Below are 25,046 nucleotides of genomic sequence, written 5' to 3'. Positions count from 1 at the left end.
GGCTAAGAAATGAAAGAGGAAGCCACCTGGTAGAATTTTGCACAGAGCTCAACTTAATCATAGCTAACACTTGGTTTAAGAATCATGACAGAAGGTTGTATACATGGAAGAAGCCTGGAGATACTAAAAGGTATCAGATAGATTATATAATGGTAAGACAGAGATTTAGGAACCAGGTTTTAAATTGTAAGACATTTCCAGGGGCAGATGTGGACTCTGACCACAATCTATTGGTTATGACCTGTAGATTAAAACTGAAGAAACTGCAAAAAGATGGGAATTTAAGGAGATGGGACCTGGATAAACTGAAAGAACCAGAGGTTGTACAGAGTTTCAGGGAGAGCATAAGGGAACAATTGACAGGAATGAGGGAAAGAAATACAGTAGAAGAAGAATGGGTAGCTTTGAGGGATGAAGTAGCGAAGGCAGCAGAGGATCAAGTAGGTAAAAAGACGAGGGCTAGTAGAAATCCTTGGGTAACAGAAGAAATATTGAATTTAATTGATGAAAGGAGAAAATATAAAAATGCAGTAAATGAAGCAGGCAAAAAGGAGTACAAACGTCTCAAAAATGAGATCAACAGGAAGTGCAAAATGGCTAAGCAGCGATGGCTAGAGGACAAATGTAAGGATGTAGAGGCCAGTTCTAAGCAAAGAAGGGAAAGCAGAAAGGTGGAAGGAGTATATAGAGGGTCTATACAAGGGCGATGCACTTGAGGACAATATTATGGAAATGGAAGAGGATGTAGATGAAGATGAAATGGGAGATACGATACTGCGTGAAGAGTTTGACAGAGCACTGAAAGACCTGAGTCGAAACAAGGCCCCCGGAGTAGACAACATTCCATTGGAACTACTGACGGCCTTGGGAGAGCCAGTCCTGACAAAACTCTACCATCTGGTGAGCAAGATGTATGAAACAGGCGAAATACCTTCAGACTTCAAGAAGAATATAATAATTCCAATCCCAAATAAAGCAGGTGTTGACAGATGTGAAAATTACCGAACTATCAGTTTAATAAGTCACAGCTGCAAAATACTAACACGAATTCTTTACAGACGAATGGAAAAACTAGTAGAAGCCGACCTTGGGGAAGATCAGTTTGGATTCCGTAGATATACAGGAACACGTGAGGCAATACTGACCTTACGACTTATCTTAGAAGACAGATTAAGGAAAGGCAAACCTACGTTTCTAGCATTTGTAGACTTAGAGGAAGCTTTTGACAATGTTGACTGGAATACTCTCTTTCAAATTCTAAAGGTGGCAGGGGTAAAATACAGGGAGCGAAAGGCTATTTACAATTTGTACAGAAACCAGATGGCAGTTATAAGAGTCGAGGGACAAGAAAGGGAAGCAGTGGTTGGGAAGGGAGTAAGACAGGGTTGTAGCCTCTCCCCCATGTTATTCAATCTGTATATTGAGCAAGCAGTAAAGGAAACAAAAGAAAAATTCGGAGTAGGTATTAAAATCCATGGAGAAGAAATAAAAATGTTGAGGTTCGCCGATGACATTGTAATTCTGTCAGAGACAGCAAAGGACTTGGAAGAGCAGTTGAACGGAATGGATGGTGTCTTGAAGGGAGGATATAAGATGAACATCAACAAAAGTAAAACGAGGATAATGGAATGTAGTCGAATTAAGTCGGGTGATGTTGAGGGTATTAGATTAGGAAATGAGACACTTAAAGTAGTAAAGGAGTTTTGCTATTTGGGGAGCAAAATAACTGATGATGGTCGAAGTAGAGAGGATATCAAATGTAGGCTGGCAATGGCAAGGAAAGCGTTTCTGAAGAAGAAAAATTTGTTAACATCGAGTATAGATTTAAGTATCAGGAAGTCATTTCTGAAAGTATTTGTATGGAGTGTAGCCATGTATGGAAGTGAAACATGAACGGTAAATAGTTTGGACAAGAAGAGAATAGAAGCTTTCGAAATGTGGTGCTACAGAAGAATGCTGAAGATTAGATGGGTAGATCACATAACTAATGAGGAAGTATTGAATAGGATTGGGGAGAAGAGAAGTTTGTGGCACAACTTGACCAGAAGAAGGGATCGGTTGGTAGGACATGTTCTGAGACATCAAGGGATCACCAATTTAGTATTGGAGGGCAGCGTGGAGGGTAAAAATCGTAGGGGGAGACCAAGAGATGAATACACTAAGCAGATTCAGAAGGATGTAGGTTGCAGTAGGTACTGGGAGATGAAGAAGCTTGCACAGGATAGAGTAGCATGGAGAGCTGCATCAAACCAGTCTCAGGACTGAAGACCACAACAACAACAGCAACTATCCATCCATGCAGCCAGCCAAGGACTATATTATGATGGTATTGGATTTGTCAACATAGTATAGTTATAATACAAACATCAAAAAAAGTTTTGCATCACCCCATTACCAGAACTCCTGAAGATAGACATTGACTGTGGATACTGTATCACAGACACAGTCCCTTCGGCTGTTCAGAAATGTCACTAAACCCACCCAAAGATGTAAACAAGCATGCATGTGCAGCACCTATTAGATGGAGGGGGTCCAACAGCCAATCAGTTCCAGTCATTTCACCAGGGAGTTACACGGCTTGTGTTGTCTGTAGTTCAACCATGCCTAGACGGTCAATACCGTGGTTCAATCATGTCCACATTGTTACTTTGTGCCAGGAAGTGCTCTCGGGAAGGGAAGTGTCCAGGTGCCTTGGAGTGAACCAAAGCGATGTTGTTCAGTCATGGAGGAGATACAGAGAGACAGGAACTGTCGATGACATACTTCGCTCAGGCTGCCCAAGGGCTGCTACTGCAGTGGATGACCCCTACCTATGGCTTATGGCTCGGAGGAACCCTGACAGTAACGCCACCATGTTGAATAATGCTTTTTGTGCAGCCGCAGGTCGTGTTATGACTCAAACTGTTCACAATAGGCTGTATGATGTGCAACTTCACTCCCAACGTCCACGGCAAGGTCCGTCTGTGCAACCACAATACCATGCAGTGCAATACAGATGGGCCTAACAACATGCTGAGTGGACCGCTCAGGATTGGCATCACATTCTCTTCACCAATGAGTGTCGCATATGCCTTCAACCAGACAATCTTTGGAGACATGTTTGGAGGCAACCTAGTCGGGCTGAACGCCTTAGACACACTGTCCAGCGAGTGCAGCAAGGTGGAGGTCCCCCGCTATTTTGGGGTGGCATTATGTAGGGCCGACGTATGCCGCTGGTGGTCATGGAAGGGGTCATAACGGCTGTGTGACATGCGAATGCCATCCTCTGACCAATAGTGCAACCATACCGGCAGCATATTGGCAAGGCATTTGTCTTCGTGGATGACAATTCTTGCACCTATCATGCACATCTTGTGAATGGAGAATATGCTGGCCAGCCTAGTCGAGCAGTGTTGCTATCTTGAAGGAAGTCAGATATTAACCCTATCGAACATGCCTGGGATAGATTGAAAAGGGCTGTGTATGGACAACAGGATCCACCAACCACTCTGAGGTATCTACGCCGAATCGCCGTTGAGGAGTGGGATAGTCTTTATCAACAGTGCCTTGACGAACTTGTGGATAGTATGCCACGATGAATACAGAGACATATCAGTGCAAGAGGATGTGCTACTGGTTATTAGAGGTACCGGTGTGTACAGCAATCTGGACTACCACCTCTGAAGGTATCGCTGTATGGTGGTACAAAATGCAATTTGTGGTTTTCATGAGCAATAAAAAGGGCGGAAATGATGTTTATGTTGATCTTTATTCCAATTTTCTGTACAGGTTCCGGAACTCTCGATACCGAGGTGATGCAAAATGTTTTTTGATGTGTGTAAATGTTAGCACACTGGACTCGCATTCGGGAGGACGACGGTTCAATCCCGTCTCCAGCCATCCTGATTTAGGTTTTCCGTGATTTCCCGAAATTGTTTCAGTTAAATGCCGGGATGGTTCCTTTGAAAGGGCACGGCCAATTTCGTTCCCCATCCTTCCCTAACCCGAGCTTGCGCTCCGTCTCTAATGACCTCAATGTCGATGGGACGTTAAACAACACTAACCTAACCTAACCTGTGTGTAAATAGCTCAAATATACATACACATAGAATATATAAGGATATTTGTACGAAGATAGGGCAGGTAGTTGGACATAGTCTTGCTGAAGGGACTATGCCAGCATTTGCCTGAAATGATATAGGAGAACCACGGAAAATGTAAAACAGAATGGGCAGTTTGATCTTTCCATGAATTCTTGGCAGACTTGTATGTGCAGTCACAACTGGTATGAGTTCGGTATCACAAATATGATTTTACTCAAGAAAATTCTGGGATACAAATTCTTAAGTGTGATGGCCATGAAGTCTGAAATGCATTCTTTATTCCTCCAGTTTCAGAACACCACCTTTGCTGAATCTTTGCATAATGAATTTTTCGGAAGAAGTGAAATAACTCTGAAAATTGCCATGAGTTTCAAGGGAAAAATATCTTTTGCTTTTGCTATATCTGATTTTCAATTTTTGTTTTGTACCTTATTGGTACACTTCTTCCTGGTGTATGTTTACATTTTCAGCTATTTTGGATATTTAATTTATTGTTGACAGTAGAAAATGTTATACGCATTTTCAAGTGCTTGGAGAATTTTTACTTTTGAAAAAGATGGATCAAAGAGTTTTCATTAAATTTTGTGAGAGAAAGGGAATAGAGTATAGCACTGCATTCAATATGTTGCCAAATCTACTATGGGTAAGACAAGAGTTCATGGGCAGTGTAAAAATTTCAAAGTGGGTCAAGCACATGTTGAAGATGAACGCCCTGGACGCCCGAGCACATCTGTTATTGATGACAATGTGGAAGAAGTAAAGAAAATGGTTCTGGAAAATGGCTGACTCACCATCAGAGAGGTTGTTGTTGATGTCAACATACCCTTTGTCTCATGCCAGGCAGTTTTTGAGATGTTTTGGCATGAAACCTGTAGCAGCAATGTTTGTTATGAAATTGTTGAATTTTGACTGAAAACAACATTGCTTGGAGATCGCTCAGGAATTGCTGGATGTAGCTGACAATGCTCCAGAACTGACGAAACATGGATATACGGGTATGATGTCGAAACCAAGACCCAATCGTCCCTATGGAAACTGCCTGAAGATTCAAGATTTTGACAAGTTCTATCACATGTGAAGTTTCTTTTCACTATTTTCTTCGATTACAAAGGGATAGTGCATTATGAGTTTTTGCCGTATGGTCATATGGTCAATAAGGAATAATACCTGAGAGCTATGGAGCGCTTTCATGAAGCAGTCGAAAGAAATTGGCCAGAATTGTGACAAACCACTTGTGGAAATTGCATCATGGTAAAGCTCCCGCTCACATTTCAATGTTTGTTCATTATTTTTTGGCAAAAGATAAAACCATTATGTTGCCTCCACCACCTACATCTACATGGATACTCTGCAAATCACACTGAAGTGCCTGGCAGAGGTTTCATCGAACCATCTTCACAATAATTCTCCATTATTCCAATTTTGAACAGTGTGTGGAAAAAATGAACTCCTATATCTTTCCATGCAAGTTCTGATTTCCCTTAATTTATTATGATGATTGTTTCTCCCTATGTAGGACAATGTCACAAAATAGTTTTTCATTCCGAGGAGAAAGTTGATGATTGAAATTTCATGAGAAGATTCTGCTGCAACAAAAAACGCCTTTATTTTAATGATGTCCACCCGAAATCCTTTATCACGTCCGTGACCCTCTCTCCCCTATTTCTTCATTGAACTTTCTTGATGTACTCCATTAACGCTAACTGATAAGGAACCCAGACCATGTAGCAGTACTCCAAAAGAGGACTGACATACATAGTGCTGGTAGTCTTTAGTAGACTTGTTACATTTTCTAAGTGCTCTGCCAATAAAACACAGTCTTTGGTTTGCCTTTCCCACAGCATTTTCTGTGTGTTCTTTCCAATTTAAGTTGTTTGTAATTGTAATTCCTGGATATATAGTTGAACTTATGGCCTTTAGATTTGACTGATTTATCGTGTAGCCGAAGTTTACCGGATTCCTTTTAGCACTCATGTGGATGACCTCACTCTTTTCATTATTTAGGTTTAATTGCCAGTTTTTGAACTGTAAAGATATCTTTTCTAAATCGTTTTGCAATTTGTTTTCATCTTCTGATGACTTTTACTAAACAAGAAATGGCAGCATCATATGCAAACAACCTATGACAGCTGCTCAGATTGTCTCCTAAATCATTTATATAGATAAGGAACAGCAGAGGGCCTATAACGCAACATTGTGGAACACCAGAAATTGCTTGTGATTTATTCAATGACTTTCCAACAGTCACTGCGAACTATGACCTCTCTGGCAAGAAATCACAAATCCAGTCACATAACAGAGACGATATTCCATAAGCATGCAGTTTCACTACAAGCCACTTGTGTGGGAGAGTGTCAAAAGCATTCTGGAAATCTAGAAATATGGAACCAATTTGAAATCTCTTTTCAGTAGCGCTTAGCACTTTGTATGAGTAACGAGCCAGTTGTGTTTCACTAGAATTATGTTTTCTAAATCTGTGTTGACTGTATGTCAGTAGACCATTCTCCTCGAGGTAGTTCATAATGTTCGAACACAACATATGTTCCAAAATCCTGCTGCATATTGTTGTTAATGATATGGGCCTTTAATTTAGTGCATTATGCCTGCTACCTTTTTTGAATATTGGTGCGACTTGTGCTACTTTCCAGTCTTTGGGCACAGATCCTTCGTCTAGTGAGCGGTCGTGTAGGATTGTTAAGTATGGATCTATTGTAACAGCATACTCTGAAAGGAACCTAATTGGTGTACAGTCTGGACTGGAAGAATTGCTTTTATTGAGTGATGTAAGTTGCTTCACTACTCTGAGGATATCTACTTCTGAGTTACTCATGATGGCAACTGTTCTTGATTTGAAGTCTGGAATATTTACTTCGTCTTCTTTGGTAAAGGAATTTCAGGAGGCTATGTTTAATAACTCTGCTTTAGCGACACTGTCGTCAATAGTATTTCCATTGTGATCACGCAGAGAAGGCATTGATTGTGTCTTGCCACTAGCATACATTACATACGACCAGAATCTCTTTAGATTTTCTGCCAGCTTTCAAGACAAAGTTTCATTGTGAAAAGTATTGTGAAACCGTGCTAAATTTTGAGACGGACATGGGACCCTGCTACTTCTTTCTATTCCCAAGGCTGAAGAGAACCATGAAAGGGCATCATTTTGTCACCATTGATGAGATAAAAACAGAATCACTGGAGGAGCTGTTCATCATAACGGAAAGTGAGTTTCAGAAGTGCTTCCAAGATTGGAAAGAGTGCTGGCACAAGTGCCTTATATCTGGGGTTGGGGGGGATTACTTTGAAGGGGGCAATTTTACTTTGATCAACAAATGCAGATTTTTGGAGAAAAACAGAAGCTCCTGTTACCTTTTGGTCACACCTTGAATTTCTGATGTTTTGCTCCACTTGCACATTTTATACATAATTGCTCAAGTGTTGATGATAATGCTACACACCAGGCTAACATGAGGAGAGAGAATGATTTAGGTTTTTTCCAATACTCCATCTAACATACAAATCCCCCCACAACTCTGGACACCTAACATGTTGCACTTTAGTCAATATACTTTTCATATGTGGATTTACTTAGTAACATAATTGATAGTCCTAAAAATGTAAACAAAATTACAGAATAAATTTTGTACTTTAATATCATTTTCACTATTTCTTTACAATGTCCACATTCTAGATAACCTGTCTAGATAGCCAAGAGCGCTAACCAGCCCTGGATTGTAGGCAAATTAATGGTGAGTGCTGGAGAGCTGGCCAGTCTGGATGTGGTTTTTGGGCAGTTTCACAAATCTGGCTATGCAAATATTAGCCTGGTACCCATGTCCAACATCAGATACATGCTATGCAAATACGGGGTGTCTGGATAAGCAGAAGGGATACATGTTCAGTAAACTAGGTAAAAAATTTGAAGTGAGGAACTTAAAACTTTCAGCACAGGGCAGGAGCTTGTTGATGAACTGTGGCTCAAGTTTAAAAGAATGGTTGACCATGCACTGTGTGGATGTGTACTCAGCAGAGCAGTTCATAATGGGAGGAACCTTCCATGATACAGTCACTGCAAAGAAACAGAGATTTCTGCAAAATAGGTGTAAAAAAAATGTGTACTACTGATGTAGATAAAGAGATGTTGAATGAAATGTGCTTGGCTGTCAAGAGAGCAACACATGAAACTGTCAGTGACTGTCATAGCAGAATATTGTCATATAATCTTTCACAAAACCCAAAAAAATTCTGGTCATATATAAAGACACCATAGTTAGTGTCCATCCATAGCGAATGAGACAGGAATTAAAATTGAGGGAAGCAGAACAAAAGCTGAAATGCTTGTCTTTCATTTAAAATGTTTCTTTAGAAAGGAAAACCTGGGAGAATTGCCCCAGTTTAATCCTCGTACCACTGAAAAGATGAGGCAAATAAGTATTAGTGTCAGTGGTGTTAGGTCAGCTGAAATCTAAAATTGAACAAAGCTTCAATGGAATCCCTATCACATTCTGTACTGATATAGGCTCAGTTGTGGGTAAAGCAGGCGGTAGACTTCGGATTAATGGTAGAATACTGGGGAAGTGCAATCAGCATATAAGGGATATTGCTTACAAATCACTCATGCACCCATTTTAGAATACTGCTCAAAGGTGTGGGACCTGTACTAAATACGATTATCAGGGGATACTGACTGTATGTAGCAGTATAAATGGTCACAGGTTTGTTTGACCCGTGGAAGAGCATTGTAGAGATGAAGAAACTGAACTGGCAGACTTTTGAAGATAGATGTAAACTATTCCGAGAAAGTCTGCTAATGAAGTTTCAAGAACTGGCTCTAAATGATGACTCTAGGACTACATTACAAGCTCTTAAGTATTGCCCACACAGGGATTGTGAGGACAAGAGGAGAATAATTACAGCACACACACACAGGCATTCAATCAATCATTCTTCCTACTCTCCATACATGGCTGGAACAAGAAGAAACCTTAATAACTGGTGCAATGAAATTTACCCTCTGCCATGAACTTCACAATGGTTTGCAGAGTGTAGATGTAGATAATGATATATGTAATAACTTTACTTTATGTAATAACTTTACTTGTAAGTGAGATATTTATTGAAACTATACATAATACACCTTGATATGTGCACCATTAGTGGCACAACAGACATCGTGTCTGTATTTAACTTCTCTCCAAGTGTTTCACAGCAATGCAGGCACAACATTTGTGATAGTTGCACGAATCTGATGGTGTGTATCTGATAGATCACGAACTGGAGTCCAACATTGAAAGCAAATTCCCAGTCTTCTAAAGCTGCTTGTCCTATTTCTTGATTGTTATGTAAGTGGGAACATTGTCAATTGCAAAAAGTCCATACTGATGACGATAATGATGTTGTACCATTGTAACAGTCTTTAGCCCCACAAGAGAAACCACAGTGAGAACCTACTGCTATGGAGTCCGCATGGCTACTGATGCACATTTATTTACACAAAATGTGCATGCACACGCCATACCAACTGCTGCAAATCAGCACAGGAAACATTTTGAGTTACCAGGCTTGTAGAAGCAAATTGCCAATAAATATCTCAATTACATCTCAAGTCATTACATTTTATATTATTATGTGTTTAATCCAGACACCCTGTGCTTAGGAAATGTAATCAGACTTGATCTTGAGATGGGATACACAGATTCCTTTCAGGGCGGTGGTGGCGTGAGGAAGGGCGTCTGGTCACCAAATGTCACTAATGCGTCAAAAACTGACGTATAACAATGGCAAACCCATAGAGAAACTGCAGTAGGTAACAGGAAAGGGAGACCACATTGTATCTAAATGTAATTTAGCTTTGCTTTTTTCAATAGTGAATGCAATGTGGTTAAATAGTTTGTTACTGGAATTTTTTAAGGTAGTATTAATATTTAATGTTATTTTTGGCTTCTGAACATGACCTTTTAAGTTTTATGTATTGTTTCGGTATTAGAAAAAAATAGAAATGAACTCTATACAACTATTTGTGGGAAGTGAGTGTGTTGCTCAAATTCAAAGAAAGAGGTAATTTCAAAACTGAAGTGTTTGGTTTTGTCCAAGCCTAACAGTTTTAACACAAACTATAATCCATTATGCATCCTCTGTGTTCCAAGCTTTTCAGTGATACACAAATTATTGAAAAGTAACAAATTTGCCACAGGAGTGTGTGATTGGGTGTCTGCTTGGATGTTTGTGTGAACATGCGTACTACTGCTAGAAACAGAGCTAATGTGAATTCTGAGTGATTGCCATTCCCTTGTGCTATTTTTTATAAACATGAAAAATTCAAAACTGTGTGTTTCACAAAATGTTGCAACTTTTTGTTTTTCCTGTGAATCTGATTGACTTTTAACAATGTAATGTGATTGGATAGAAAAAATCTACTCACCAAGCAGAGGCAGAACATGCACATAAAAGAAGGTTATACTCATGCAAGCTTTTGGTGCCAGTGGCTCCTTTCAGCAGATGAGTTGAAGGGGAAGGAAAACGGGTGAAGGAGAAGGATTGGCATGGTTTAGGAAAAATGGTAGATTTTGGAAAAGTCACCCAGAACCACGGGTCAGGGGAGACTTACAGGACAGTATGAGAAGGAAAAACTTATAAGTTTCTTATGCTATATGGTGTCACTATTGAAATATACCAAGTCCTGACCACAAATAAATAGCTTTTAGAGATGTGGTATTCAAATATATAGGTTGTTGCAAACATGATTGTAATGCTACTGTGCATAAGGAAACTTACTTTCTTTGACAAATTTGCAAAAATATAAAACGAGAATTATGTGATTCTGTGAGCATTGTGGGCATAAATTTCAAGAATGATGTTTTGATATGTACCTACTCATATACGGATTTTGTCTGCCGATACACGAGCATAGAGAACTGTCCTTATGTTTCTGATACACAGCCTATTTCAGCACACAGGACATAGCAAACTCCATCCTCCCAAATAGATGATCAGTGTCTTAACAACTGCACTGCCTCATTTGGATGATCTCTGTTATCGCTCAGTATTTTTTTGATTATATAAAATTTGCACAAATAACTTACAACTGAAGAAAAATAGTTTTGCACTGTTTCTTGGCATATCTTTACATTATCACTGCACACACTGTGGACATCTACAGATACCTACAGGCCCACAAAAATACTGGTGTGCCCCTTGACTCCCTTCAGTCTGTTCAGAAAACTGGCTCCAGGCCCATAAATGTGCTACTATGCCCCTTGCTTTTGTCTATGTCCTCCCTTCGAACTATGTGGAAAACTGACTTAGCATTCCCACATGATGATTCAGATGATGTCCTCAGGAGAATGATAAGGCATTTGTGTCGTGCACTGTAGATCTTGTCATATGATCTGCTTGTAAAAGCCTTACATTGTGATTACTTTTTGTAATGTGACAAGTTGTTGTAGTTGTACACTTTCATTATTAACCCCTACTCTGAGTTTGCTTTGTAATATTTAATTGTGAAGTATGCATTATGTACAGAGTGTGTTTTAGCTGCCTTCATAAATAGATGTATTTTAGTATTTTTTCCAATTCTTTTGGCAGTTTATTATACAAATTTATTCCTTGATAGAAAATGCAATTTTGAGTTAATTGTTTGTTTTTCCTTGGTGAATAAGTCCAAATTGGCTCTTCTTCCACAGTTATATAGAACAATTGGTGAAATACTTCCTAATGTTTTCTCTGATACCCACTTCAGATTAGTAGATCTTGTGCTATTCTTTGTTTATATTTATTGCAGTTACACCGATTGCAGTTTCTATTTGAAAAATATTTTTATGATTCAACTGTGTTATCTAAATGATGTGCAACTACAAAAACATGCCACAATTACCAAAAAAGACATTGTGAAATTGTACCACAGCTGATAATGTCGTGAGAGGTAGTAGATCTTGTGTATCACATCCACAACAGTTTCATTAAGAGATGTGAAAGGCAAGGGACACAAATACTGAAAAATCTGTAGGATAGATTACAGTAAGTGAGTAAGACCATGTGCCACATGCAGCAGGATAGGTTATGTGTAGTAAAACGTACAAATTTGAACTATCAATTGGAAATCTGTGGTGTGTGCGTCTAGTGCCTGTAGAAGAACCCATGGCTACATGAAAAGGATAGAAAAATTAAAACCACTGATGATACAATACATGACCAGGTGAAATGTATTTTGTTGGGAACCAAATAAAGTCAGTTGCAGAAGATGGAATTTTTCTTATATACTTGGTGAATGTAATAGTCTTTGTATAGTTATCGTGTTTCTAGTATTTGGGTTGGAGATGAAATGTATTTGAGATGCAATTGCAGTTCTATTTTTTCAGATTCTTAGCAGCAATTATTGGCCAGTACCACATGCCTTGTGGACTGCCCTGACCCAATCCTTCTGTACGGCAAAGCTATGGTTCAGAATTGTTGTCACTGTGTACTGGCAGCAGAAAGATAGGCATTTGAGCATTTGGCCACATTTATTCGAGTTCGAATGTACTTTCCATCTGTTGAAGTTTCCTCATCATATTTTATCCTGTAAATGATTCCCAACATCAGTGCACCGTATTGACTATCCCAAATGTCTTCCCTCACTCTCAGAGCACCAGTTGATACCCTACTCTGAAATGTGCATCTGCCTGCCATATATGGATGGTGAAAGCAGATTATAGTCTGCTGGTTTCTGTATGGTAGTTTGACTTTTATATCAGTGCTTTTTATTTAAATAGTCAGCTTTGTTTTTATGATTTTCCTTATTTAAATAACTGGCTTGTTTGATGCCTGTTGGAAGTGACCATGTAAACAAAATTTGATTAACATCCTTGGACCTTTAAAGAAGAGGCCTTTTGACAAAGGGACCTTGTCTGATTTATGCACTTATGATAATGACGATTGAGTTTAGTGTTTTCCTGAGAATTTCCATTCATAACAGCATTATTAACAGTGGACCTAGGCACCTGTTGTCATCATCATTATACTGCACCAGACTTCTCCACACATTATAACCAAATTTTTACTGGTGTAAGCACAAATAATAGTAAGTAGTACAGTGATATGAAACTTCCTGGCAGATTAAAACTGTGTGCCGGATTGAAACTCGAACTCGGGACCTTTGCCTTTCGCAGGCAAGTGCTCTACCAACTGAGCTACCCATGCACGACTCACACCCCGTCCTCACAGCTTTACTTCTGCCAGTACCTCGTCTCCTACCTTCCAAACTTTACAGAAGCTCTTCTGTACTGTGATAGTTTACTAATATAACAGTGAACATAATCAATTTTTGGCAATATAATGTAACTGGATAGATGAAAAATCTACTTACCAAGTTGTGGCAGAACACACATTTAAAAGGAGGTCATACTTATGCAAGCTTTTGAAGCCAGTGGCTGCTTCTTCCAGCAGGAGGGTTGAAATGGAAGGAAGAGGGGTGAAGGAAAATGACTGCAGAGGTTTAGGGAAAGGGGAAGATTTTGGAAAAGTCACCCAGACCAGTGTTTCAGGGGAGATTTACCCGATGGAATGAGAAGGAAAGACTGATTGTTGGAGATGGCACTGGATGAGATTTGAAAACCTGAGAGCTTAAAGGCGAAAGACAGGGTAATATGCAAGACAGAGATTAGTGCTAAAATATTGTGAATGAGTTAATAAGAGTGAAAGCTTGAGTGCATTGTATGTAACAGAGGTGGGAGGGGGACAGCAAAAATATACAGGACAGAAAAAGAAAGATGTACAAAACTAAAACAGAGTGAAGAAAGGAGTAGTCACTTTGAAGTAATGCTGAGATGGAAGAAATTAATGTAAATTAAGGCCAGATGGGTGGCGAGAACCAAGGACACGTTGTAGCGCCAGTTCCAACCTGCAGAGTTCTGAGAAACTGGTGTCTGGAGAAAGACTCCATATGGCACTTTTGGTGAAACAGACACCGAGGTTATGACTGTCAAGTTGTAGAGCATGCCTTTTACATCAGCATGACTACCACCAAATTATCAGTTAGGATGGATCAGCATAGGCAGAGGGTGTATACTGGGGACACACACATTGTGTGTTGCCAGTATAACACACAGTATGTGTGTTCCCAGTATACACCCTCTGCCTGTGCCCATTCATCCTAACTGATAATTAAGTGGTAGTCATACTGAACAGTGTTTACATAACAGCTGGTGTATGAAGTATCATTTCACAAGTGGCTCTCACTTTGATATTTTGCGAGTTATAGGGCTGGTATAGGTGGTGGTAGGAGGGTTCATAGGGCAAGCCTTGCAGTGGAGACATTCACAGGGATAGGAGCCATAGACAGAGAGATGGGTCAGAAGGAGCATACGGTCTGACAAGGATATTGCAGAGATTGGGAGTGTGACAAAAAACTATTGTATGTTTGGGGGCAAAATCTCAGACAGAATGGATCTCATTTCAGGATGTCATGGCCTTGTTGCAGTAGCTGATTAATACATTCCAGATCAGTGTAATACTGTGATGTGCTCCAAGGTTGGTCTTTGGAGGCATCAGTAGTACCAGGATTAGATGTGATGACCTGGGAGAACTTATTTTGAGTTAGGCTGGTGGGTTAATTACATCCAGTGAAGGTAATTACATTCAGTGATGGCTGAGGTGAGAAGTGTGGTAAATTGCTGTAAATAGTGTGTGTCCGAACAAATACGGTATGTTTCCCTCGAATGCCATGGCTGTATGGGAGAGAAGGTTGACATAGAAAGGCTAGACCTGGCAGCATGTAAATACTGTTGTTTTGTAGTAGGTTTAATGTGGATAAAACTGTGTAGCCTTCCTTTAGTGAGGACAAGATCAAAATAAAGGAAAGTGGCAAGGGATTTGAAATAGGATCATGTGAAATTTAATTGGGAGAAGGTACTTAGAGATTCCAGGGATTTTAACAGGTCAGCCTCACGATGAGTCCATATTTCGATGTCAACAGTGTATCTAAACCAAACCAGGGGCTCAAGGTTTACGGATCCCAGGAAAGCCCCCTCCGAGCAACTCACGAAAAGGTTGGCACAGGAAGGAGCCGTCCCAGTTCCCGTGGCCATACTCCAATCTGTTTGCACTTCTGCCCCTCAAGTGTGAAGTAATTGGTGGTAAGTATAAAGTTGATTAAGGTGAACAGGAAGGATGTCATAGATGTGGAACCAGGTAGATGCTGACTGAGGAAATGTTCATAGCAGACAGACCTTGTTCAAAAGAAGTTTTCCTGGGCTATCACATCCAATCCTGGTACTGCCGATGCCTCCAAAAAATAACTTCAGAGCACAACATTTGTCACTTATTACTATTCTGTTCTTGAACATATTAATCGGCTACGTTGACAAGGCCGTGACTTCCTAAAATCGTGCACTGTATTGAGATTCATTCTGTCTGAGATTTTGCCCACCACTCCTATAATAGCCTTTCGTCACTCTCTCAATCCCTGCAGCTTCCTGGTCAGACCTTGTGCTCCTCTTGCACCCATCTCCCTACCCTATGTCTCCTATACCTGTGAATGTCCACCCTACAAGACTTTCCCTGTGCACCCTCCTACCACCACCTACACCAACCCAGTAACTGGCAAAATATGTACTATCAAAGAGAGAGCCACCTGTGAAATGACTCACATCATATACCAGCTGTTAATGCAACACTGTTTGGTCTTTTATGTCAGCATGGCTACCACCAAATTATCAGTTAGGATGAATGGGCATAGGCAGAGGGTGCATACTGGCAACACACAATTCCTGTTGCAAAGCATGCTCTAAAACATGACAGTTCTAACCTCAGTATTTGTTTCACCATTTAGATTCTTCCTGCAGACACCAGTTTCTCAGAACTCCGCAGGTCGGAACCAGCGCTACAACGTGTCCTCTTTTCCAGCCACCGTGACATTTTAACAGTAATCTCTGTCTCGCGTATTACCCTGTCTTCCACCTTTAAGCTCTCAGGTTTTCAAATCTCATCCGGTGCAGACCCCAACAATCAGTCTGTCCTTGTTATCCTGTCTGGTAAGTCTCCTCTGACATGCAGTTCTGGGGGACGTTTCTGAAATCTACCACTTTCCTAAACCTCTCTAGTCCTTTTCCTCCACCTGTCTTCCTTCCTCTTCAGTCATTCTGCCAGAACAAGGAGCCACTGGCTCTGAAAACTTGCATAAATATAATCTTTTTTATGTGCATTTTATGCACACCTTGGTGAGGAGATTTTTTATCTGCCCAATTACATTATATAGTTGCAGTTTACTGCTAGTAGTGTGTGCAGATTAAGTTTCTGTGAATTGCTTCTCTTTCTGTTAATATGTACCTTGACTTGATTGTGTGTGTGTGTGTGTGTGTGTGTGTGTGTGTGTGTGTGTGTGTGTGTGTGTGTGTGTTTGTTTGTTTGTTCCACCTTCACACACCAAAAAGGCTGGATGGATTTGCATGAAATTTGGGATGGATATAACTTATACCCTGAATCAACGCATCTGTTACTGTATGTATACCTACCTGTCAAAGGGGTGGTGGTGAAATAGGTTGTAGCCCAGATGCGCAAATACCCACACTTTATTCATTCAGAATTTGAGAATCAGATTACCTGGTGACTTGCAACAAACTTTACACATAACATCAAACATTTATGAAAGTTCTTTTCTCTGACAACTCCTGTAAAATGATGAAAGGAAAAAGTTACATTTTCATTTTTGCTGTTCGTGCAAGAAAACTGGTGCACGAAGCGTGACGTTGTGATGTATTATTTCTTTACTACTAACTATTTTTGTGACACTGTTAGCAGACAGAGTTCACATACGCCACTGAATGTAACAGCAAAATTACGTTATTGTATAAAATACAGTTCAGGAGATATGACATTGTAAACATTGAGATGTGTGAAAATAAAACTGCAGGGCAAAATTTGGTAGAGGTTCACGCAACAGATATGTGCAAATATGTGTGAAATCTGTTAAATACGTGTGAAATAGATTTGACGTGTGCGTGTGTGAGCGAAGCTGTGGGTAGAAACCTCGCCCTAAACCAGTGGAACAATTTCAACCAAAATTAGTAGACATGTTATAAGGAGTGATCAGGCAGTTTCTGTCTGAGGGCATTGCTGTGATGTATAAACTACTTAGGGTAACTTCTATGCGCGTACGTAAGCACTGACGTGCCAGCGAGGGATTAGTCGAGCATTCGTGTCTTTCCGACACGTGTGCGATAAATGCAATAACGTGAACTACGGCGACATTATTACCGAAAGTATCCGAGCAGTACCGACATCCGGTTATCCTCTTCCCAGCTGCTGAAGGACAGTCGCCGGTAAACGTCCGTTGGAGAATGAAGAATGTGTACGGGGGAGCACGTCTGTCAAAAACCGTCATTGTGGAATGGTGAGCCAAGTTCAGTGCTGCTTCACAATAATAAGTGTACCCTTTTGACAAATATTGTAACACAGAAACTGTGCCAACTCGAGTGGGAGACACTCGAGCACCCGCCCTGCAATCCTCACATCTCCACATTTGAGTATCACATCTTTGACCCCTTCAAAAAAGGCCTTGAAGGGTTGACAATTCCTGTTGGATGTGCAGCAAATAGTTACGGATTTCTTCATGCAGCAGGACACAGTCTTTTATGAAATTGACATCTTTGACCTGATGTAGTAGTGGGAAGAGTGCCTCAATGCTTACAGTGAATTTGCCCGATTGGCATACCGATTCTGGACTGTACAGCTTTTGAATGGAAACTTCTTTAGCACTCTTTATTATTATGATCTGGAAAGAAATACTGTGTTTGTAAAATCCACCAGGCTCTGTTGAGGTGGGCTAATAATGTGGCGAGAGAAGGGGGAGGAGGAGATGGACAGACAGAGAAGGGAAAGGGGCAGGAGGACATAGATAAGGAGGTGGAGGAGATGGACTGAGAGAGGGGAGAGGAGGAGATTGACAGAGAAAGGAAAGGTGAGGAATTGGACAGAGAGTGATGGTTTGGAGGCGGTAGACAAAGAGAGAGAAAGAAGATCGACAGAGAATGGGGGTAGAGGAGGTGGACAGAAAGAGGGGTGTGGGAGATGGACAGGGAGAGAAGGAGAAGGAGGTGGACTAAAAGAAGATTGGAACAAATACATACCCGAGCAACACCGAGTACAAGAAGTCCTGGATCATTGTTTACAGAGACGTATTGCAGTAGATTCCTGACTCTCCATACACACTGAGACAATTTTGATCTTTCCCATGCTAAGCATGTTGCAGACACTTGTCAAATTATTTACTCCCATTTTTTGCATGTTTTGTAATTTGCTACTCCGTCATATAAAAATGTTATCTGTGAAGTAAATGAGTGAGTTGCAACCAACATGAGTTCTGTCGGATTTTCCAATTGTCTCAGAATTAGGGTCTTTTTTTTTCCATGCAGTTTGCTGTGCCACAAGTGGCTCGTGTTGCAAAACTTCCAAGAGATAACTTTGTGATGATGCGTATGTGTGGATAGTGAATTTTAGCTTTAACATTTTTTATAGATTACTGTTTAACAATGGTAACAAATAGGTGTGGAGGGTGCAGTTAGTTGAAAATAAACATATTGAATAAGCCAGTGAGACATCATTGGATTGTGGAAAGACAACACACTACAGTGGAATATCTACAGAGGTAAACTGCTAAGCAAATTGAGCAACTGGTGGAGTGCCTTTAAAATAGTCATTCAAATGTATGACTTGAGTACCATAAGGACTGCATACTTTAACCCTACCATTTCATGTGGCATTTCATTTTGTACATTAATACAAAAGGAAAAAGAGGAGAAAGAACTTACGGAGAAAGAAATTGTGAAGATCATGATACATTCATCATATGCAGCTACTAACCTAAGTTTCAAAGAATTGTGAATATTTCCTGCCCCAAACTTATGTATCTTAGAGAGTGTCTAATTTGTAAATAAGACTCTCCATCTGTTTTCTGCCTGTACAGACTTGTGGTGACTGATGGAGTGTGGAGTGTAACTGGCCCTCGAGGGACGGATGGGTGACCTAGAGATGTGTCCACGAAAGACTGTGTGCGCTGTGTCGTGCAAACACGTGACTGTGTGAATGTGAATAGGGGCCTGCAACTGCAGCAGTGTCAACCGTGAACTGTACACCACATGTTGGTGTGGCTTGCACCCCTCAGATCCTGTGGCAGTTGCAGGAGACTTGGCAGTAAACAGCTCAGTGACTCTTTTATTGACAAACAACCTCCAAGATGAGGCAGGGGTCATATGTGACGCAGTCCTGTATACACCACAATAAGACTGTGCCTAACATAGCAAAAACTGCAAAACCGTTTGCTGGCTGTGAGTTCATAAAAGAGTGCATCAGTGCTGTTGCAGATCTTTTGTGCCCACTTAATGTAAATCAGTTGCAAGAAATCAGCGTTCTGTGGTGGACTGTATGTCACCACTGAAGTGCCACAGTTGGTGATGTTTACTGGCAATTAATAAGTAAAGTGCAGGACTTCATTCCGTTTTCCATTGCACTTTATGCCTCGACAGGCATTTCAGATGCTCCACAATTAATAATTATGTCTAACGTGCGGATGCTTATGTGGACATAATTGAGGATATTTTGGACACGATATATTAAAGAGCACTATCACCAGTGCGGACATTCTCAAAGCTAATCATCTTGTGGTGCAGTTCTTCTTGTTGTCTCCGTGCTTGCTAAGAAAATGGGATGAGGAGTTCCGCCTTATGCAAGACACCTTTTTTTCTTTTGTTTCACCCATACATGTTTCAGCACTTTTGTGCTATCATCAGTGGGTTCTATTTTTATTTTTAACTGTAAATTTGTTGTTAACATATTAACATTTTCATCGTTTACAACATTATGTAAAAGTTATAAATGTAAAAAGTTATAAATGCAACTTTTACATAATGTTGTAAACGACGAAAATGTTAATATGTTAACAACAAATTTACAGTTAAAAATAAAAATAGAACCCACTGATGATAGCACAAAAGTGCTGAAACATGTATGGGTGAAACAAAAGAAAAAAAGGTGTCTTGCATAAGGCGGAACTCCTCATCCCATTCTCAAAGCTGTCGAGAGAGCTGTCGATTCTTTTGGTTTACACTGGGAACATTGAGTTTCAGTGACAATAGATGGATCACCTGCAATGAAGGAATCCAGATGGGATTTGTGGATTGCTAAGAAAGAAGTTGCAGTGCACTGAAGAATCATTGTAGAGATTTCACTGCATTTTGCACCAAGAGGTACTGTCTAACATGGGGGCATCACACAAATAGTTGTTCGGACAGTCAGTTATTTGAGAGCCTGTGGTTTGAAACATTGACAGTTCCATAAATATTTAATTGGAATTGTGGAAAAGTAGGGTGACATACCACACCACTGGCTTAGCTGCATCAACATACTGAAAAATTTTTTTGGATTAAGACTGCCAGTAAAAAAAGAGAAAAATGAGGCTTGAATTCAAATTAGAAGATCCAGATTGGGTTGTCACCCTTGCATTTTTTGTGGTTATTACAGGACATCTGAATGCATTGAATACTAGTTTGCAAAGTGAAAATTGATTAATTTGTAACATGAGTGAAAAAGTGCAAGCTTTCATGAGTAGGCTTGCACTGTCAGAAAGAAAGCTTTTGTCAGAGAAAGTAATACATTCACCTACTCTGCGTTCTGTCTATGAAAAGAATTACCAGGAGTGTGTTTTTCTAATTAGTTTCATAAAAGGGGAATTTCTGAAGCTTTCAGATTGTTTTCAAGACCATTTGCTACCTCTCCAGATGATACTCCTCGCCATTTCCAAATGGAATTAATAGATCTACAATGTAATTCTTGTCTGACAGACAAGTTCGTTTTGGCAAGACGTTTAATAACATTTTATCAGAACTTTCCATTGCAAGAGTTTCCTTGTCTTCTTCATGAAGCCACGAAAATAATGTCAGTGTTTTTGCTCAACATACGTATGTGAGATATTTTTTTCTGTTATGAAAATTAGTAAAGGAATTAATTAGGAAGTTCTGGTCTTACGTTAAATCAGTAAGTGGCTTGAAACAGCATATCCAGACACTCCGGGATGATGATGGCATTGAAACAGAGGATGACACGCGTAAAGCTGAAATACTAAACACCTTTTTCCAAAGCTGTTTCACAGAGGAAGACCGCACTACAGTTCCTTCTCTAAATCCTCGCACAAACGAAAGAATGGCTGACATCGAAATAAGTGTCCAAGGAATAGAAAAGCAACTGGAATCACTCAACAGAGGAAAGTCCACTGGACCTGACGGGATACCAAGTTGATTCTACACAGAGTACGCGAAAGAACTTGGCCCCCTTCTAACAGCCATGTACCGCAAGTCTCTAGAGGAACAGAAGGTTCCAAATGATTGGAAAAGAGCACAGGTAGTCCCAGTCTTCAAGAAGGGTCGTCGAGCAGATGCGCAAAACTATAGACCTATATCTCTGACGTCGATCTGTTGTAGAATTTTAGAACATGTTTTTTGCTCGAGTATCATGTCGTTTTTGGAAACCCAGAATCCACTATGTAGGAATCAACATGGATTCCGGAAACAGCGATCGTGTGAGACCCAACTCGCTTTATTTGTTCATGAGACCCAGAAAATATTAGATACAGGCTCCCAGGTAGATGCTATTTTTCTTGACTTCCGGAAAGCTTTCGATACAGTTCCGCACTGTCGCCTGATAAACAAAGTAAGAGCCTACGGAATATCAGACCAGCTGTGTGGCTGGATTGAAGAGTTTTAGCAAACAGAACACAGCATGTTGTTATCAATGGAGAGACGTCTACAGACGTTAAAGTAACCTCTGGCGTGCCATAGGGGAGTGTTATGGGACCATTGCTTTATACAATATATATAAATGACCTAGTAGATAGTGTCGGAAGTTCCATGCGGCTTTTCGCGGATGATGCTGTAGTATACAGAGAAGTTGCAGCATTAGAAAATTGTAGCGAAATGCAGGAAGATCTGCAGCGGATGGGCACTTGGTGCAGTGAGTGGCAACTGACGCTTAACATAGACAAATGTAATGTATTGCGAATACGTAGAAATAAGGATCCTTTAATGTATGATTATTTGATAGCGGAACAAACACTGGTAGCAGTTACTTCTGTAAAATATCTGGAAGTATGCGTGCGGAACGATTTTAAGTGGAATGATCATATAAAATTAATTGTTGCTAAGGCGGGTACCAGGTTGAGATTCATTGGGAGAGTCCTTAGAAAATGTAGTCCATCAACAAAGGAGGTGGCTTACAAAACACTCATTCGACCTATACTTGAGTATTGCTCATCAGTGTGGGATCCGTACCAGATCGGGTTGACGGAGGAGATAGAGAAGATCCAAAGAAGAGCGGCGCGTTTCGTCACAGGGTTATTTGGTAACCGTGATAGCGTTACGGAGATGTTTAACAAACTCAAGTGGCAGACTCTGCAAGAGAGGCGCTCTGCATCGCGGTGTAGCTTGCTCACCTGGTTTCGAGAGGATGAGTTTCTGGATGAGGTATCGAATATATTGCTTCCCCCTACTTATACCTCCCGAGGAGATCACGAATGTAAAATTAGAGAGATTAGAGCGCGCACAGAGGCTTTCAGACAGTCGTTCTTCCCGCGAACCATACGCGACTGGAACAGGAAAGGAAGGTAAAGACAGTGGCACGTAAAGTGCCCTCCGCCACACACCGTTGTGTGGCTTGCGGAGTATAAATGTAGATGTAGATGTAGATGAAATCGAGGTTAAGAGCAAACATCTGTAATGAAAATTTATGCAAGTGTGTGCGTTTTTCGGTATGTAGAAATTTTGTACCAGACATTAACCTCATTATAAATGCAACTAGTGATAATTAAATTAAATGGATCTCAGATAATACTCCTAGAAACTGCGATTACTTTTCAGCTGTCCTATTAAATCCTGCTCCCTCATTTAATAAGCTAGGAAAAAAAAACACATTTAAAGCATTGCAGATGAAGAAAATGAGATGATAGGGAAAGAGTGTGGAGGGCAAAGGAGAGAAGCATATGGCTGACCTCACCCACAGTTGCCTGCTCCTGTGCAAGTGCACTTCACACAAGCAATATTTCTGCCCGTTCGTGATACAGAGTATGCAGTCAAATCTCAGAAAGTAGTAAATAGACAGGCCTCTTAGCTAGCAAGTTGAAACCATATGGTTTTTACTGTTGTTCGTTTTTCAATCACTCTGGCTAATATTGAATTTCGAGCAGCATGTACTTGATTTTCAAATACTGTCAGTGTCAAATACTCCAAAACTGTCAGAGTGGATCTTAGGGTTTCCTACCCACCTTTACACAGTAAAGAAAAACTGCATCCAAAAGAATGTTGACAGTAATGTGTGCTTTTTTTATATAAAACTTTGTCACGATGTCATTTTTCTAAGACATTATTTAAAATTTATCCAAAGAACCATACAACATTACTAAAAGTTACAAAATGAGAAAAAGCTGGTTTATAACGTTTTGTTGTGAAGTAATGAAAATACTTACTCCATTTCTGTATTACAAATAAATAACACAATAAATAAGTGAAATAAATCAGTTGCATTATGTGGTAATAATTAATTAAATGACTTGTACTTGTTTTTTTAGTATTACTGGAGCTATTCTTCATTATTTTATTCCTACACATTTTAGATTTCACTTCTGTAGTCTGAACAGAGGGACTCAACATTCATTTAATTACTTCATACCTTCAGACTTCAATGGCTTTGTGACAGTGCATTAATAATAATAATAATAATAATAATAATAATAACAATGTTTTCTCAGTTTGGAATTTTGTTAGAAATTTCAGTGAAAAATACTGCAATTATTTGACTATACATGTTGTGAGTAACAGTTGAGGGAATGTGAAATTTGTCTAAGAAATGTGAAATTTGACTAAGAAATGTGAAATTTGTCTTCTGTGCTTTCAGGCATCAAACAGTATACCTTCTGCAGTTGCACAAGATTTGGCAGCATGTTTGCCACCAGGGGATCAACGCCCGTACGACAGCTCACGGTACGCCCCAAACGAGGCAGGGGATGACGTGCTGAGCTACAGTGTCCTGCCTGCTGAAATGTTGCCTTTTACTGCAGAAAGGCACCGAGCATATGACAAGTATAAATATTATGACGCTACCCCCAGAGAAGTTCCTGTTTTGAGGAACCAGGTTAGCAAGCAATCTGCAGTTCACTGTTATTCTCACACCTGTATTTATGCTTCACAAACTGTCATAGAACCTACAAAGTGAGGTGTGTGGCATTAACTTTGTTTCATTACAAGAAGACAGAATGGCTAGCTAGTACTTATCCTCAGCAAGTGATATTCCTAGTCCTGCCAACAGCCTCATTTAAAAGTGGAAAGAAATATCCTAACTTTCGGAACTGTTAGTTCCTTCCTCAGGGAGGAACAGTTGTGGAAGAATTGAAAGTTGGGGCGAGTCATTCTAACCTGAGGCTGAGAGGTGCCAACCTGTTGTAGTATAAGGGAGACAGCAATGAAGGAGTTGGTGTCAGGTAGGTCAAAGATAGTACATTGGTAAGCCTGTTTCAGTCAAGAGATGATGGGATGAAGTGATGTATGTATGTATGTATGTTATGGCAGGAAGGAAAGGGGGGGGGGGGGGGGGGGAGAATGGGAAGACACATTACTGGAGGCTAAATTCAGGAGGTTGGTGGGATGCCAGGATATGTTGGAGAGCAAGAGTTCAGAATTCAGAGAAATTAGTACTTGTGTGGTACAGCAGACTCCAAAGACCATCGAATCATGACTAGGGCACTGTGTTCAAGAGCTGGATACTGGGTGCTCTAAGGAAGAAAGTTCTGTGTCCATTTGTCTGCTCGGCCGGTTTAGTGGTGGTCATTCCTATATAAAAGCTGTGCATTAAACACGCTAGTTGATTAACAAAATGTTTAGTTTCACATGTTGCTCTGCCATTTCTGCTGTATTTGATTTACCAGTGCTGGAGCTGGAGTAAGCAGTAGTGGGT

General features: G+C 40.2%; 1 protein-coding gene across 1 annotated transcript in view; it reads left to right on the top strand.

Moving 5' to 3' along the window:
• LOC124550823 overlaps window positions 1–25,046 on the top strand; it is a 147,475-nt gene that overhangs the window by 44,572 nt on the left and 77,857 nt on the right. The window contains exon 4 of the mRNA XM_047125549.1: window positions 23,991–24,227. Coding sequence (XP_046981505.1) covers window positions 23,991–24,227 — 237 coding nt within the window. The remainder of the gene's footprint in view (window positions 1–23,990; window positions 24,228–25,046) is intronic.

Source organism: Schistocerca americana, chromosome 9, assembly GCF_021461395.2.
Source record: "Schistocerca americana isolate TAMUIC-IGC-003095 chromosome 9, iqSchAmer2.1, whole genome shotgun sequence".
Taxonomy (NCBI): domain Eukaryota; kingdom Metazoa; phylum Arthropoda; class Insecta; order Orthoptera; family Acrididae; genus Schistocerca; species Schistocerca americana.
This window is presented reverse-complemented; position numbering and strand designations above follow the sequence as displayed.